This window comes from Lemur catta, chromosome 7, assembly GCF_020740605.2.
Source record: "Lemur catta isolate mLemCat1 chromosome 7, mLemCat1.pri, whole genome shotgun sequence".
Taxonomy (NCBI): domain Eukaryota; kingdom Metazoa; phylum Chordata; class Mammalia; order Primates; family Lemuridae; genus Lemur; species Lemur catta.
The window spans coordinates 28,853,496-28,866,572 of NC_059134.1; the positions used below are offsets into that span (position 1 = coordinate 28,853,496).

Consider the following 13,077-nt stretch of genomic DNA (forward strand, 5'->3'; position numbering starts at 1 on the left):
GCATGGTGGCTCATGCCTGTAGTCCCAGCTACTCGGGAGGCTGAGGCAGTAGGATCGCTTAAGCCCAGGAGTCTGAGGTTGCTGTGAGCCAGGCTGATGCCACGGCACTCACTCTAGCCCGGGCAACAGAGCGAGACTCTGTCTCAAAAAAAAAAAAAAAAAAAAAAAAAAAAGAAAACTTTCTGTAGTTTCTGTAAATTAACTGATAATCTTTCAGTAAGTTAACCAGAGTAGGTGTGTTTGTAACCAGAAATCCTGGCTAGTACATGGAATAATGGGGGCACCTGAGTGCAGCATAGGGACCCTTAATAAGAGGGAGAATGGGGACAAAGGAAATCTCATCTGTGGTTAATAGACTCTGGAATCCTTTGGCTTGGATTAAACTTTGTTAGCTGTCATGAGGACTCTTGATATTTAAGCTGTTTATAGGTTCTAGACTTAATCAAACTAAGTTTGTACAGTTCTTCTATTAAGCAAAGTTAGTTATATATACCAGCAAGCTCACTACTTACATCTAATCAACAAGCAGCATGATTATTATAGTTATCATTAGGAGTGTCATCTTATCTGGCCCTCTAATTAAATTTGATTGTCAAATTAGATGACATTATTGAAACAGTTTTGGATAGAGATGGTAAAGGCCTCAATTTGGGAGACCTAGTTGTAAGGAGCTTTTCCCCCATGTTCATGTTTGCTGTCTCTTCGTAGTGATGCTTATTAGATTGGTCATTTTACAACATAAAAAATGAGAAGAAACTATTGCCCTTGATGATAATCAACCGAAAGATTAAAATGAGTATTATGTACAAGCTTAATTCAACAAAATCAACAAACATTTGAGGCCCAACTGTGAGCCAGGCACTGTTCCAGTTTCTCAAGAAAAGGTATTGAATATCTAGAAAATTAGAAGCTTACTGATTTTTATAGTAATAGAACTGCCATATATAGCCTTATTGACTACATGAGAGAATATTATCTCATTTTAAAGATTTTTGAGAAGCATTGTATTTGTTTTGAAAATAATGTACTATAGTATCTGGTGTTTCTAACCATATAAAGTGTAGAATTATTTGTGAGAATTTCTCTGGTCAGTTTGAGTCTTTGCTTCTTTCCTGAGACATAAGTGACTTATATGAATCTATCTTTGTTTTTTCCCTTTCTAAACATTTTTGTATGAATTTTTAATGTTTTCTTAAATGTAAAGTGAAATTTGATTGGATTTAGCTTTCTTGTCTTTTAGCATTTAAAATGAATAATTGCAGATTATTATGTATTTGATTTTCTACTCACATTAGGAACACCACAGATATGATTTTTCTTTTAAATTTACAAAACTCTTTTAGAAGATAACTTAAATTCAGTGTAAAACTTTGTTTTTAATATTGCAGTTCTGGTTTATACTTCAGTTTTAGAAATTTGCTTTGCATTTTCAGCAACATGTATATATTTCTCAAAAATGTTGAATTTTTAATTTCTTTGAAAATATTATTAAAATAGAAATCACTTCTACATGGACAAGTACTTAATATCTTATTTAAAATTGCCTGTCACCCTTACAGGAAATCCATTTACAGAGGTATCATACTGGCTATTAATGTACACTTACAACATCTGTAGAGGTAATCTTTAGACCTGATAACAGTAGAATAGAGAGCTTACATAGCCTGCTTCTTGAAAAGCCCTATCAATGGTTTGGGATGAGCTTGTGTCTAGAATGGTATCTGAGAAAAGCAGAGTGAGTAGGGTAGTCAGTAGAGCCCAGGACTAGAATTTAAAAGGACCATTAACTTTTTTAACTAGCCCCATAACTTTGGGCAAGTCACTTATCTGAATCTTAATTTCTTTATTAGAAGATTAGGGATTGTAATACCTATGTTTGGTCGGAGAAGGGAGGGCAGTTATTGTGAAGATTAGGTAATGTAGGTAAAGTGTCTGGAGAATGAGCATACTACGACTGCTCCCTCCATGCACTACCTTTCTACTTGTTTTTGGCCTTATTTCTTCACTAGTAAAATGGAACTGAAAATTCTTGTCCTCTTTACTTCACCTGAGGAGGGGATCACATGGCATTATACAGGTAAAAGTGCATTATTATTGCTGTTAAATCCAGTATTAACACTGAGCTAAAAATATAATAAGCACAGTTTTTAGTATGTTAGAGGTTTTAAACCTGGGGAAGGGGGTCTGTGAACTTGGATGGGGAAAAAGTTACCTATTTTTTTTTTTTTTTTTTATTAAACGCCCTCTAAAGTTCCTAAAAAGTTACATCTTTATTTACACATTTTCTTCCATTATGAATGTAGACAACAGTAGCATTAGTAGTACAGTACCAGAGATTGTTTCTAATGGAAATGACAGATATTTTCATAATACATTAAAGTTATCTCAGAATGACATATATGCCCTTCATTACTTACAAGTTTAGTTATTAGATCCACTGGTAGATACTGTTAAAATATTACCACTATTACTAAAGAAATATATTAGTATATCATAAATTTGTGCTTTTTATATTTTGATAATTCTGATATAATTGGTTTCTTTCATAATTATTTTATGCATTTAAAAATACTTTTCTAGGAGGTGGTTCTTAGGCTTCCATGTAGGAAGGAGGGTCCCATGAAAGAAAAAAATAATTAAAAACTTTTGAGATGTCGTTATAGTGTTGCTTTGACTGCTGCAGTTACCTTTTTGGTTTAGTTTATACTTCTTTTTGTTGTGTTGCTTTCCAGTCCCCCAGTGAATTGGCAGAACAGTTCTTTTGGAATTTTTTGGTCCCTGGAGAGACCACAATTGTATTCTGAGATCATTTCTGAGTCTTAAAGGCAGAAAAAAATTACAGTTAAGCTTGGAGAAAAGAATAGCTTAAAAGTAAAATCAGGCATCCTGGTATAAATTATTGAAGCATCAGTGTAGGACCTGTATGGACTAGAGTTAATAACACCTGTTTTGCCACCTGACGGATTGGGAGTATGTTGTGCACTGACTTAACAGAGCTCAACATATTAAGCATGAGGCTATTTTTCCATTGTATGAGGTAGAAAGGCTGTGTTAGGGTCGCACTCAGAGTTAAAAGACAGAAGAAAATGTTATATATGAATATTTTATGTCTAATATGTGGCACAGTGTTTGAGTCCTTATTCATGTGGGTACTTTTCTAGACATGGGAGACATGTATGCTGGCAGCATCTCTTAAGACGACTCCTGTGAAGGCAGGGTGTGTTGCTGCTGTGATTGCCCTTCATTGCTTCTGGGGGAGTCCTGTGGAAAAGAGGTAGGGTAAGACCACTTTAAGAAATTTAAGAGTGGGGAAATTAAGAAAATTGATTAAATCTAAGTTAGACTCACAAATTAAATTTAATTAAGAAAACTAAGAATGGGGAGGAGAGGGAGTAAATTTTTCTCAATTATCATGAGGGAAGGGGGAAATATACAACTATTCTGTATACAATATATATCTTTGATATATTATAGTTTAGGTGATTTATATTATCTTTTTTTTTTTTTTTTTTTTTAAGAGAAGAAAGGAAGACATTGAAAGACAAGTTAGTGTCAAGCTAGAAGTAGAACCCCAGGACATGTATCTAGGTTTCTTGGCTTTTCATGTGACATTTTATTAGATTACCTATTCTGCTACTGACAGCTACCAGTTTCAGTTAAAAATATACATTTATAGAAGGACTAGAACTTTACCACTGAGGTTAAATAATACTGGTATAAGTATTTTAAAATAATCACTAAATTGGCTTAAAAACTTAGATGTTGATAGCATTATATGTAGCTCAGTCCTAAAAAGTTTAATGTAGATTTCTTACGTATACTATGTGAGCTAATAAATTAATATGTAAATAATTTAATGAAATATGTTTATAGAATTCTCATTTATGATTTTTTAAACTAGGAACTTAACAAAACCCTGATTAATACTAAATACTCAGTGTCTGTATATCCAGACATCCTTTGTAACAATGCCTATTTTTTCACATAATTGTAGTGGGTGTCTAGCTACATATTCTGCCTTTCTCCTTAACCTTACATAAATGTTGAAACAGTTTGTCTTAATATACCAGAAAAAAACCAAAACAAACAGAAAACCCTGGAATAGTCCATTTTGTTATCCCGTAGTTTCAACATTACTTTGTGATTTTAATTATTGGCTATTGTAAAAAGTGCTGCTGAGAATATCTTGGTACAGATTACTTTCTTTTGTATTGGTTGATTTCCTTGGGGATATATTTCCTTGGTGGTTTATTACAGAAGCAGAATTTCCTGTTCAAAAAAGCTCTGTAGCTTTTGTTATGTATCAGCAACTTTCTAGAAATACAGAGCCAGTTTATGGTGCTACCAGCAATATTTACTTGGTTACCAACATTCTCATCAACATTGGCAAAATATAATTAATACTTATTTTGCTAGTTTAATGAGTATATTCTCAGTAGTGCCTTAAAGTTATTTTGATTTGTAGTTTTAATTAGTAACACAATTGTGTATTTTTTGTTAGCATAAGATTTGTTTGTGAAGAGTTCTCATTTACCTGTTTATTGAGTGCAGTCTGAATGATATCTTTATATATTTAATCATTTTTTTATTTTGCATAGCAACTTTATTATGGCTGTTGCATGTTTTTCTATTCCATTACTTTCTCTATTTCTTTTATGTTACCTATTTAGAGATTTAAAGTCCAATATAGTATCTGTTTTTATCATAACCTAAATATCCTTCTTAACCATATTATTCCTCTAAAACTAGATTTGCTTTTTTAAGAATTTTTTTGACAAAAAGATTAACCTATTTAGGTTTCATGAAATGGTATTTTGAAGCTACAGGTACAACTTTAGTAGAATAACTTTTTTCTTTCATTTTAAGAATTTAATTTTTCTTATTACAAAAGATCTATTATTTTGTTTTAGAAATGTACAGATTCATTCTAATTCTGAGAGCCTCTTTTTTTTTTTTTTTTTTTTCTGCACACTTGTTGCAGAGTGTCTTCCAATCAGTCACCAGCTACCAAGCAAGCTGGGAATGGAATGGGTACCTCTGCTAGGCTTGCTTTCCCTCCTGTTTCCGAAGCTGGTAGAATACTAGCCACTCTCCAGACGCGATCCCAGGAGGTCTCTGAGAGCCTCTTAATAATATTTTAGAGTATTTTCATTCTGGTTTCTTCATTTATATTTTTTATTTTTATTTATTTATTTATTTTTTTTGAGACAGAGTCTCACTCCGTTGCCCGGGCTAGAGTGAGTGCCGTGGCGTCAGCCTAGCTCACAGCAACCTCAAACTCCTGGGCTTAAGCGATCCTACTGCCTCAGCCTCCCGAGTAGCTGGGATTACAGGCATGTGCCACCATGCCCGGCTAATTTTTTCTATATATACTTTTAGTTGTCCAGATAATTTATTTCTATTTTTAGTAGAGACAGGGTCTCGCTCAGGCTGGTCTCGAACTCCTGACCTTGAGCAGTCCACCCGCCTCGGCCTCCCAGAGTGCTAGGATTACAGGCGTGAGCCACCGCGCCCGGCCCATTTATATTTTTTAAAAAGAAATGTGATGATATTCTGTGGCTGGTTTTATAACCTGCTTTTTAACTGAGTGGTTTGTGAATATTTTCCCATGTCATTTAACATTTTTCTATAACATTTTGCTTGGCTGCATTGTGATCTAGCAGAGCCTATAGATGTATCATAATTCACTTAACTAAACTCCCAGTATTACATATATTTTTACCAATAGCACTATAACTAGAATCTTTGTAGTTATATCATTATGCACATTTTAAAATATTTTCTTTGGGCATATTTGCACAAATGAAATTACTTAGCATTTTTTTAATATCAGAAAGATAGGCTGGTATGTGGTAAAACTATGAATGCTAGGTGTTGAAAGAATGGTAGTTTGGCCACTGATTACCCACATGGTAAGCCACTTTGGCCTGGGATAAAAATTTTAGTAATCTCATAATATACTGACTGAAAAATGCTTATGTAATCTAGAAAACTCTTACAATTTGAAAAATGGCCAAAGTGTTGATGTGGGCACTCTTGTTTCATATATGTGTGAGGAATTTGAATAAAATTGTTCTATGAAATGTGAGATGAAGCGAACTATTTCTGAGTCAATATTTTATAGGTCATGTGTTTTTAACATTTAATTATACTAATAAATTATAAATACATATTTGTATATTCAAATGATAAAAATGAATTTCAAATATTCTCACAGGTAAGTTAGGGAGCTCACTTTATATTTGGAATTGCCTTATATTTAGGCATATTTAACTTATGACCTTATTGCGTGAATTAATAAAGATTGGAAATTACTTCGCTAAGCTTTCAATCTTAAGGATTAGCAATGAACCACAGAGTAAAGCCAAAGCCTCTTGCAAGAGGAAAAATAATGAGGAAAATGACAGAAATTAATAAGAGAAAAATGAAAGAAAGTCAACCAAACTGAAAACTAATTTTTAGACCCATAAACTAGGCAAACTTCTGGCAAGATTAATCAGGAAAAAGGGAAGGCAAAAATTAACCGTATTAGGAATGAAAAGAAGGTGTTAACTTCCAGATACAGAGATATAAAAATCATGAGCGATTACTATAGATAACTTTCTAGGAATATGTAAATCACTCAGGCTTGAGGAAAAGCAGATTTGGCTATGGAGTAGGGATTTAAGTGTTTCTGGCCATGTTATGTTTCAGATAGTTCTTTAGATGTTGAGCCAAGCTACTAGCTTATATTAATAAATAATGTGAAAAGCAGGTCATTTTGGAGGCTGTTTTAATCAAAACTTGAGGTGATAAGATCTGAACTAAGGCAGTGGCAGTTGGGATGAAAAGAGTGTAAAATTAAAAATTTGAAGAACATTTAATTGACTGTAGATAGGGAATAGGCTAGGAAATATTAATAATAAGAAATGAGGTTTTGGCCAGGCAAAGTGGTGCGTTTCTTTAGTCCCAGCTACTCCGGAGGTTGAGGTGAGAGGATCGCTTGAGCCCAGGAGTTGGAGGCTGCAGTGAGTTGTGATTGCACCACTGCACTCCAGCCTGGGTCAAAGAGCAGCCCCTGTCTCTAAAAAACAAAACAAACAACAAGAGAAAGAGGCCTGGTGTGGCTCATGCCCTTAATCTTAGCACTCTGGGAGCCTGAGGAGGGAGGATTGCTTGAGGCCAGGAGTTCAAGACCAGCCTGGGCAGTAACAAGAGCCCATCTCGAGAACAAAATTTTAAAAATTAGCCAGGCAGTGATGGTGTGTGCCTACAGTCCAAGCTGCTTGGGTGACTGAGGCAGGGCCATGGCTTGAGGCCAGGAGTTGGAAGCTGCAGTAAGCCGTGATGACACCAGTTCACTGCAGCCTGGGCAACAATGAGACCCTGTCTCAAAAGAAAAGAAATGAGAGATTTATACCTTCAATTGGATGTCATTGTCTGGTGACTCAAATTAAAAAAAAAGAAAAAAATCTCAGGAGGAAGTTCCCTCCGCTAAAGAGGTTTATTGGTTATTGTGAGTAAAATGTAGGGAAATGACCTTATTTCAGTGCTTCATTTTTATTTCAATTTGGACAATTTTCAGTTTTATTAGTTATGGTATCTTAAAAAGCAATTGATAATATAACTTTAAAACTCAAAATTAGTTGTATATTAATTTTGTTGATCCTACTGTAACAAAGTTTCTCAGCAGAGATATTAGATAAGCTTTTCTCAAGTAATAATTTATCTAATATAACATCTCAGTATAGGTTTTCAAATTGGAATATTTTTTCTGGACATCTAATAATGATTAAGAATTTTAGGTCTATTGGTAGATTTATAAAGAGGAAACCCAATTTTGTTATTTGTTTCTTAGTAAGAAAGAACATTTACCCCAAGACAACAAGATGGTTCTCTTTGATTAAGATTTATTGCCTTTGGGGAAGAAGATATACTTTAACATTAGTCTTAAGGGTAATTATAAATTTCAGTGAAGGGCACTAGCTTGCTGGTGAGTAGCATGCATATCATTAGTGTGCAGAGCTTTGGCTGTTTTACATACGTTAGGTGGATAAACTACTTATATATTTTTTTCTACTCAGATTTTTAAACTTCAAGAGGAAAAGATAGTTTTCTTGTTATTTGTCTTTTTGTAGATTACATTAATCAGAATTTCCTTTTGTCTTTGGCAGTACAGAAAAAATGTTGAAAAGTATTTTTGAACTCAACTCTTTGGAATCTGAATCCATCTATCCTCACTTTTACTGTCCCTTTCTCTAACATCTTGGGTACAGGGATGAACCTGACTCAGAGGGAAAGCAGTGTTTGGGCCCTTAGCAGTCATGTTTGCTTGCTATGTGTTGTCTGTAATTCAGTTAAAACTTACAGCAGATCAACATGCTATGTTATTTGAGATGTGTAGTATTTTAAATCTCAGATTTCAGTCTTTTTAAGGAATGTGAAATGCTAGTAGAAGACATTGAAAATTAGAATAAAATAAGAGAACTCCATGTTACGTTAAGCCCACATTTTAAGAAATGTTTTAATTTTTATTATGTATGGATTACAGTTAAAAACCTTATATAAAAAGAAAATAGATAAATTATGCTGTCTTTTTCTTAACAGAAAGTGGCAACAGAATTCATAGAAGTGAAGTATTTTTAAAGAAGGTAACAAAAAGAGAAGGAAAATGCCGAAACCGGTAAGTGTATTTTACTACTTTTGATACCACTTATTTCATAAGATATCATTAAGTTCTTTTGGAATAAGACAGAGTATTATGGTAAAGCTGTTGGAAGAAAAAGGCACTGCTAATACTGTTAATCATTTTAGATTAATGTGGCTAGAGTGTAGTATTATGTGGGCAGTGAAGAAGAGGTATAGGTAACATTGCAGTAAAAGTTAAAATTCATGGCTTCTGGGATCAAATTGTCTGAGTTCTTACCTGGCTTTGCCACTTAATCTGAGTAACCTTTGTTAATTTGGTTCAATCTGTCTAGTTCTTAATGTTCTCATATGTAAAATGGGGATATAATTAGTAACTTAATGGAATATGGTGAGGATTAGAAGACTCTAGTACATATTCAACACTCCGTAAATAGTAACTTATTGTTAAACAGGAAGAAATAATGAGAGGTTGGGATCCATGCATTGTTAGTTTTCTCATAGTTCTAGCTTTGATGCAAGTGATACTGATGTTATGTAGTTTTAGATTTTTTATTTAGGAGTATACCTGTGATCATTTTGCTTAGTTTTATAATTATTTGGTTCTTCTTAACTAAGGTTTTTTCCTTTTTTCTTTGGGTAAATGTTCTTTTCTTCATCTAATAAAATGAGTTTTTTAAGTAATGTTTCTTATGACCAATTATCTTTTTAAAGAAAATTGTTGGTTATAGTTGTTGGAAATTTCTGGCACGAATAGCCCTTTGGAATGACTTTAAACACTCAGCAGATAACAAAGTGTGCATTGTTGGAGGGAGAGAAGAATAAAAATAAATAAAGGGCATAAAGATCAGAAAGGAAGAAGTTTTCTATTTGTGGATGGCATTATTGTTTATGTAGAAAATCCTTCCAAATCTAGAAAGCAGCTATTGGAACTAATAACTGAACTTAGCAAGATTACTGGACATAAGATTATATTTTTTAAAAAAATCAATGCTCTTTTTTATATACTAGCAGCAAAGTTTGAAAAATGAAGTAACAACGTTTGTAATAGCGTCAAAAACATAAAACACCGAGGAATAAATGTACAGAGGCTGTATGGTATCTTTACACTGAACACTTGTTATAAGAAATTAAAGATTTAAATATATGGAGAAATATGCAATGTGTATAGATATGTTTATACAGTACTGTTGAGATGTCAGTTCTCACCAGATATATTGGTAGATTAAATTCAGTTCCAATCAGCTGAATTCCAGCAGGCTTCCTTGGTTAAAATTGACTAGGTAATTCTAAAACATGTATGGAAATGCCAAAATTTATATGGAACAGTTAAAGCAATTAAAAAAAACCTTAGAAAACTTACGCTCCTGGATTTAAAGACTTATTTTCAAGCCACAAAGATAGGACTGGTAAAAGGATAGATAATAGGATCTGTGGAACAGAAATATACCCACACACAAACACACATATGTATTTCTTAGATTTTTGACAAGGTATCACACAACTTAATAGGGAAATTTCTTTTCAACAAATGGTGTTGGAACAAAGGGTTAACCGTACAGAAAAACGTGAATATTGACCTTTTTTCCTTTTTTTCTTTCTGTTGACTTGACTCTTCTGTCACAATTTACATAAAAATTAAATGGATGCTAGACCTAAGTGCAAAAGTCTAAACCGTAAAACTTGTAGAAGAAAACATAGGGAAAAATTTTTGTGTCTTTGGGGTGGACAAAAATTTCTTAGATAATACACAGAAAGTTTGAACCATTAAAGAAAAAACTGGAACTTCATGAAAATAAAAACTTTTGCTCTGAGAAACAGCAATAGAACATGGAAAGGCAAGACAGAATGGGAGAGAATAAATGCAGTATAAAGTTCTTTTACGGTTCAATAATTAGAATACAGTTTTTTAAAACTGGGCAAAAAATTTGGGCAGATACTTCACAGGAGAAGCTAGTAGTCAATAATCAATCAATAGTCAATAATAGTCAATAAACACATGAAAAGATCCTCAACCGTTTTAGTTATCAGGGAATACAAATTAAAACTACAATGAGATACCACTTTATATTTACTAGATGGGCTAAAATTATAGGTAACATCAAGTGTAAGTAAGGATTTGGAGTAACCATAACTGTAATATATTTCTAGTAGGAATGTGAAAGTTTACAACTACTTTGGAAAACTCTTTGCCAGTGTAATTGAATGGAGAATATTTGTTTATTATTCCTTAAAGAGTCAAAATTGTATATATAGCTGTGTATTAATTATGCATGTTAATGCATTAAAAATTCTGGAAAATAACATTTTAATATATTAATAGTCAATTTTTTTTTTAAGAGATAGGGTCTCTGTCACCCAGGCTGGAGTACAGTGGGGTGATCATAGCTCATTGCAGCCTCAAACTCCTGGTGTCGAGTGATGCTCCTGCCTCAGCCTCCAGAGTCAATATGTTATAGGCATGAGCTACCAAGTTTGATGCAGCAATTTTTTTTCTTTGTTTTTTTTTTTTTTTTTTTTGAGACAGAGTCTCACTCTGGTGCCCAGGCTAGAGTGCCGTAGCATCAGCCTAGCTCACAGCAACCTCAAACTCCTGGGCTAAAGCAATCCTCCTGCCTCAGCCTCCCGAGTAGCTGGGACTACAGGCATGTGCCACCATGCCCGGCTAATTTTTTTATATATATTTTAACTGTCCATATAATTTCTTTCTATTTTTAGTAGAGACGGGGTCTCACTCTTGCTCAGGCTGGTCTCGAACTCCTGAGCTCAAATAATCCACCCACCTTGGCCTCCCAGAGTGCTGGGATTACAGGCGTGAGCCACCGCGCCCGACCAGCAATTTTTTTTTCTTAAACTTTTTAGGTCAGGCTGGGTGTGGTGGCTCACACCTGTAATCCTAGTACTCTGGGAGGCCAAGGCAGGAGGATTACTTGAGGTCAGGAGTTTGAAACCAGCCCAAGAGTCTGATGAATTTAGTGTGGCTCCAATTCTAAATCATGATGGGATATTTCAAAAGGTTTACAATTTTACATGGAGCCAAGAACAAGAATAATAAACCAAGGATAGCGAAAATAGTTCTGGAGAATACAGAGGGAAGGCTTGCCCTACCAGATATCAAGACTTGTTTAAAAATATAATAGTGAAGACAGTATAATGTTAACAGAATATTTAAATTGACCAGTGGAGCAAAATCAGATTCATATCAATGTAGACACTTAATTTGTCACAGTGCAGTCTTTGGGGAGTAAATGAAATAACTAATAAATTATGTGAGAATTTTTAAAAAGTCCTCATGTTGTCCATATGGCGGTTAAAAAATGAAATTGGACCTTTACTTCATCATAAGCAAAAATTATTGAAGACAAATTATAAAAAGCAAAACTTTAAAATATATAGTAGGAATTATATGAGTATCTTTATGACTCCAGAGTAGGGAAGGATTTCTTAAATGTGGCAAAAAAGTTGATATCTGTATGTAAAGCATTGATAAATTCAACCTTAAAATTAAGAACATCTGTTCATCATAAAGGACACTACAAAGTAGAATGACAAGCCTCAAACTGTGAGATAATTTTTTTTGTAACACAAATAATGGACAGAGGATTAATATCCAGAATATATAAAGACCTCCTAATATGAAGAAGACAGAAAAAAACAACCCAATAGAAAAATAAGCAAAATATGTGAAAAGACATTTCAAAGATGAGGAAACTTGAGTGGTCAGTAAACCTATTGCATTAGTATTCTATCACTGTATACCAAATTACCACAAATTTAGTAGCTTAAAACAATACCCATTTATCATCTCACAGTTCTGGGATTATGTGACTGGGTTCTTTGCTTAAAGCCTTAACTAGACTGAAATCAAGGTGTTGGCCAGCTGTGTGTTCTCATCTGGAGCTCATCTAAGCTTATTCCACCTATTGGCAGAATTCATTCGTTACAGGATGATGTATTTTTCTTTACTGAAGGGTAAAGTCCACTTTTTCTTGCTAGCTGTTGACTTGGGCCACTCTTACCTCCTGGAGGTGGTCTCTGGTTTTGCCTCCTTCAGTTCAGCAACAGAGAACTTCTTTTGTGTCAAATACCTCTCATACTTTGAAATCTCTCTAACCTGTTCTGTAACCAGTCAGAGAATACTCTTTGTTTTAAGAGGGCTCCCATGCTTAGCTTAGGCGCACCTGGATAATCTTCCTATCTTAAAGGCAACTAATTAGTAACCTTAAGTACTTCTGCAAAATCCCCTTCTTTTGGTTTTTTTTTTTAGGCAGGGTCTTTCTCTGTTTTCTGGGCTAGAGTGCAGTGACATCATCATAGCTCATTGTAACCCTAAACTTCTGGGCTCAAGTGATCCTCCTGCCTTAGTCTCCTGAGTAGTTGCCACTACAGGTGTGAGCCACTGTGCCCGGCCTGCAAAATACATTGTAACATGAAATGTAACATAATCGTGGG

General features: G+C 34.1%; 1 protein-coding gene and 1 non-coding gene across 4 annotated transcripts in view; one reads left to right on the forward strand and one right to left on the reverse strand.

Annotated features, from left to right (window-relative positions):
- Positions 1-13,077, forward strand: part of RDX (radixin) — a 73,940-nt gene that overhangs the window by 4,656 nt on the left and 56,207 nt on the right. For 2 of the 3 annotated variants that reach the window (XM_045556646.1, XM_045556648.1), the window contains 2 exons: positions 3,162-3,274; positions 8,587-8,662. In XM_045556646.1, coding sequence (XP_045412602.1) covers positions 8,651-8,662 — 12 coding nt within the window. In that variant the 5' untranslated portion in view covers positions 3,162-3,274; positions 8,587-8,650. Of the gene's footprint in view, positions 1-3,161; positions 3,275-8,586; positions 8,663-13,077 lie in introns of those variants that run through there. The other variant, XM_045556647.1, reaches the window with a different exon arrangement.
- LOC123643133 lies at positions 4,971-5,114 on the reverse strand. The gene has a single exon (XR_006736692.1). It is a non-coding gene; the product is annotated as a small nucleolar RNA SNORA7 (small nucleolar RNA).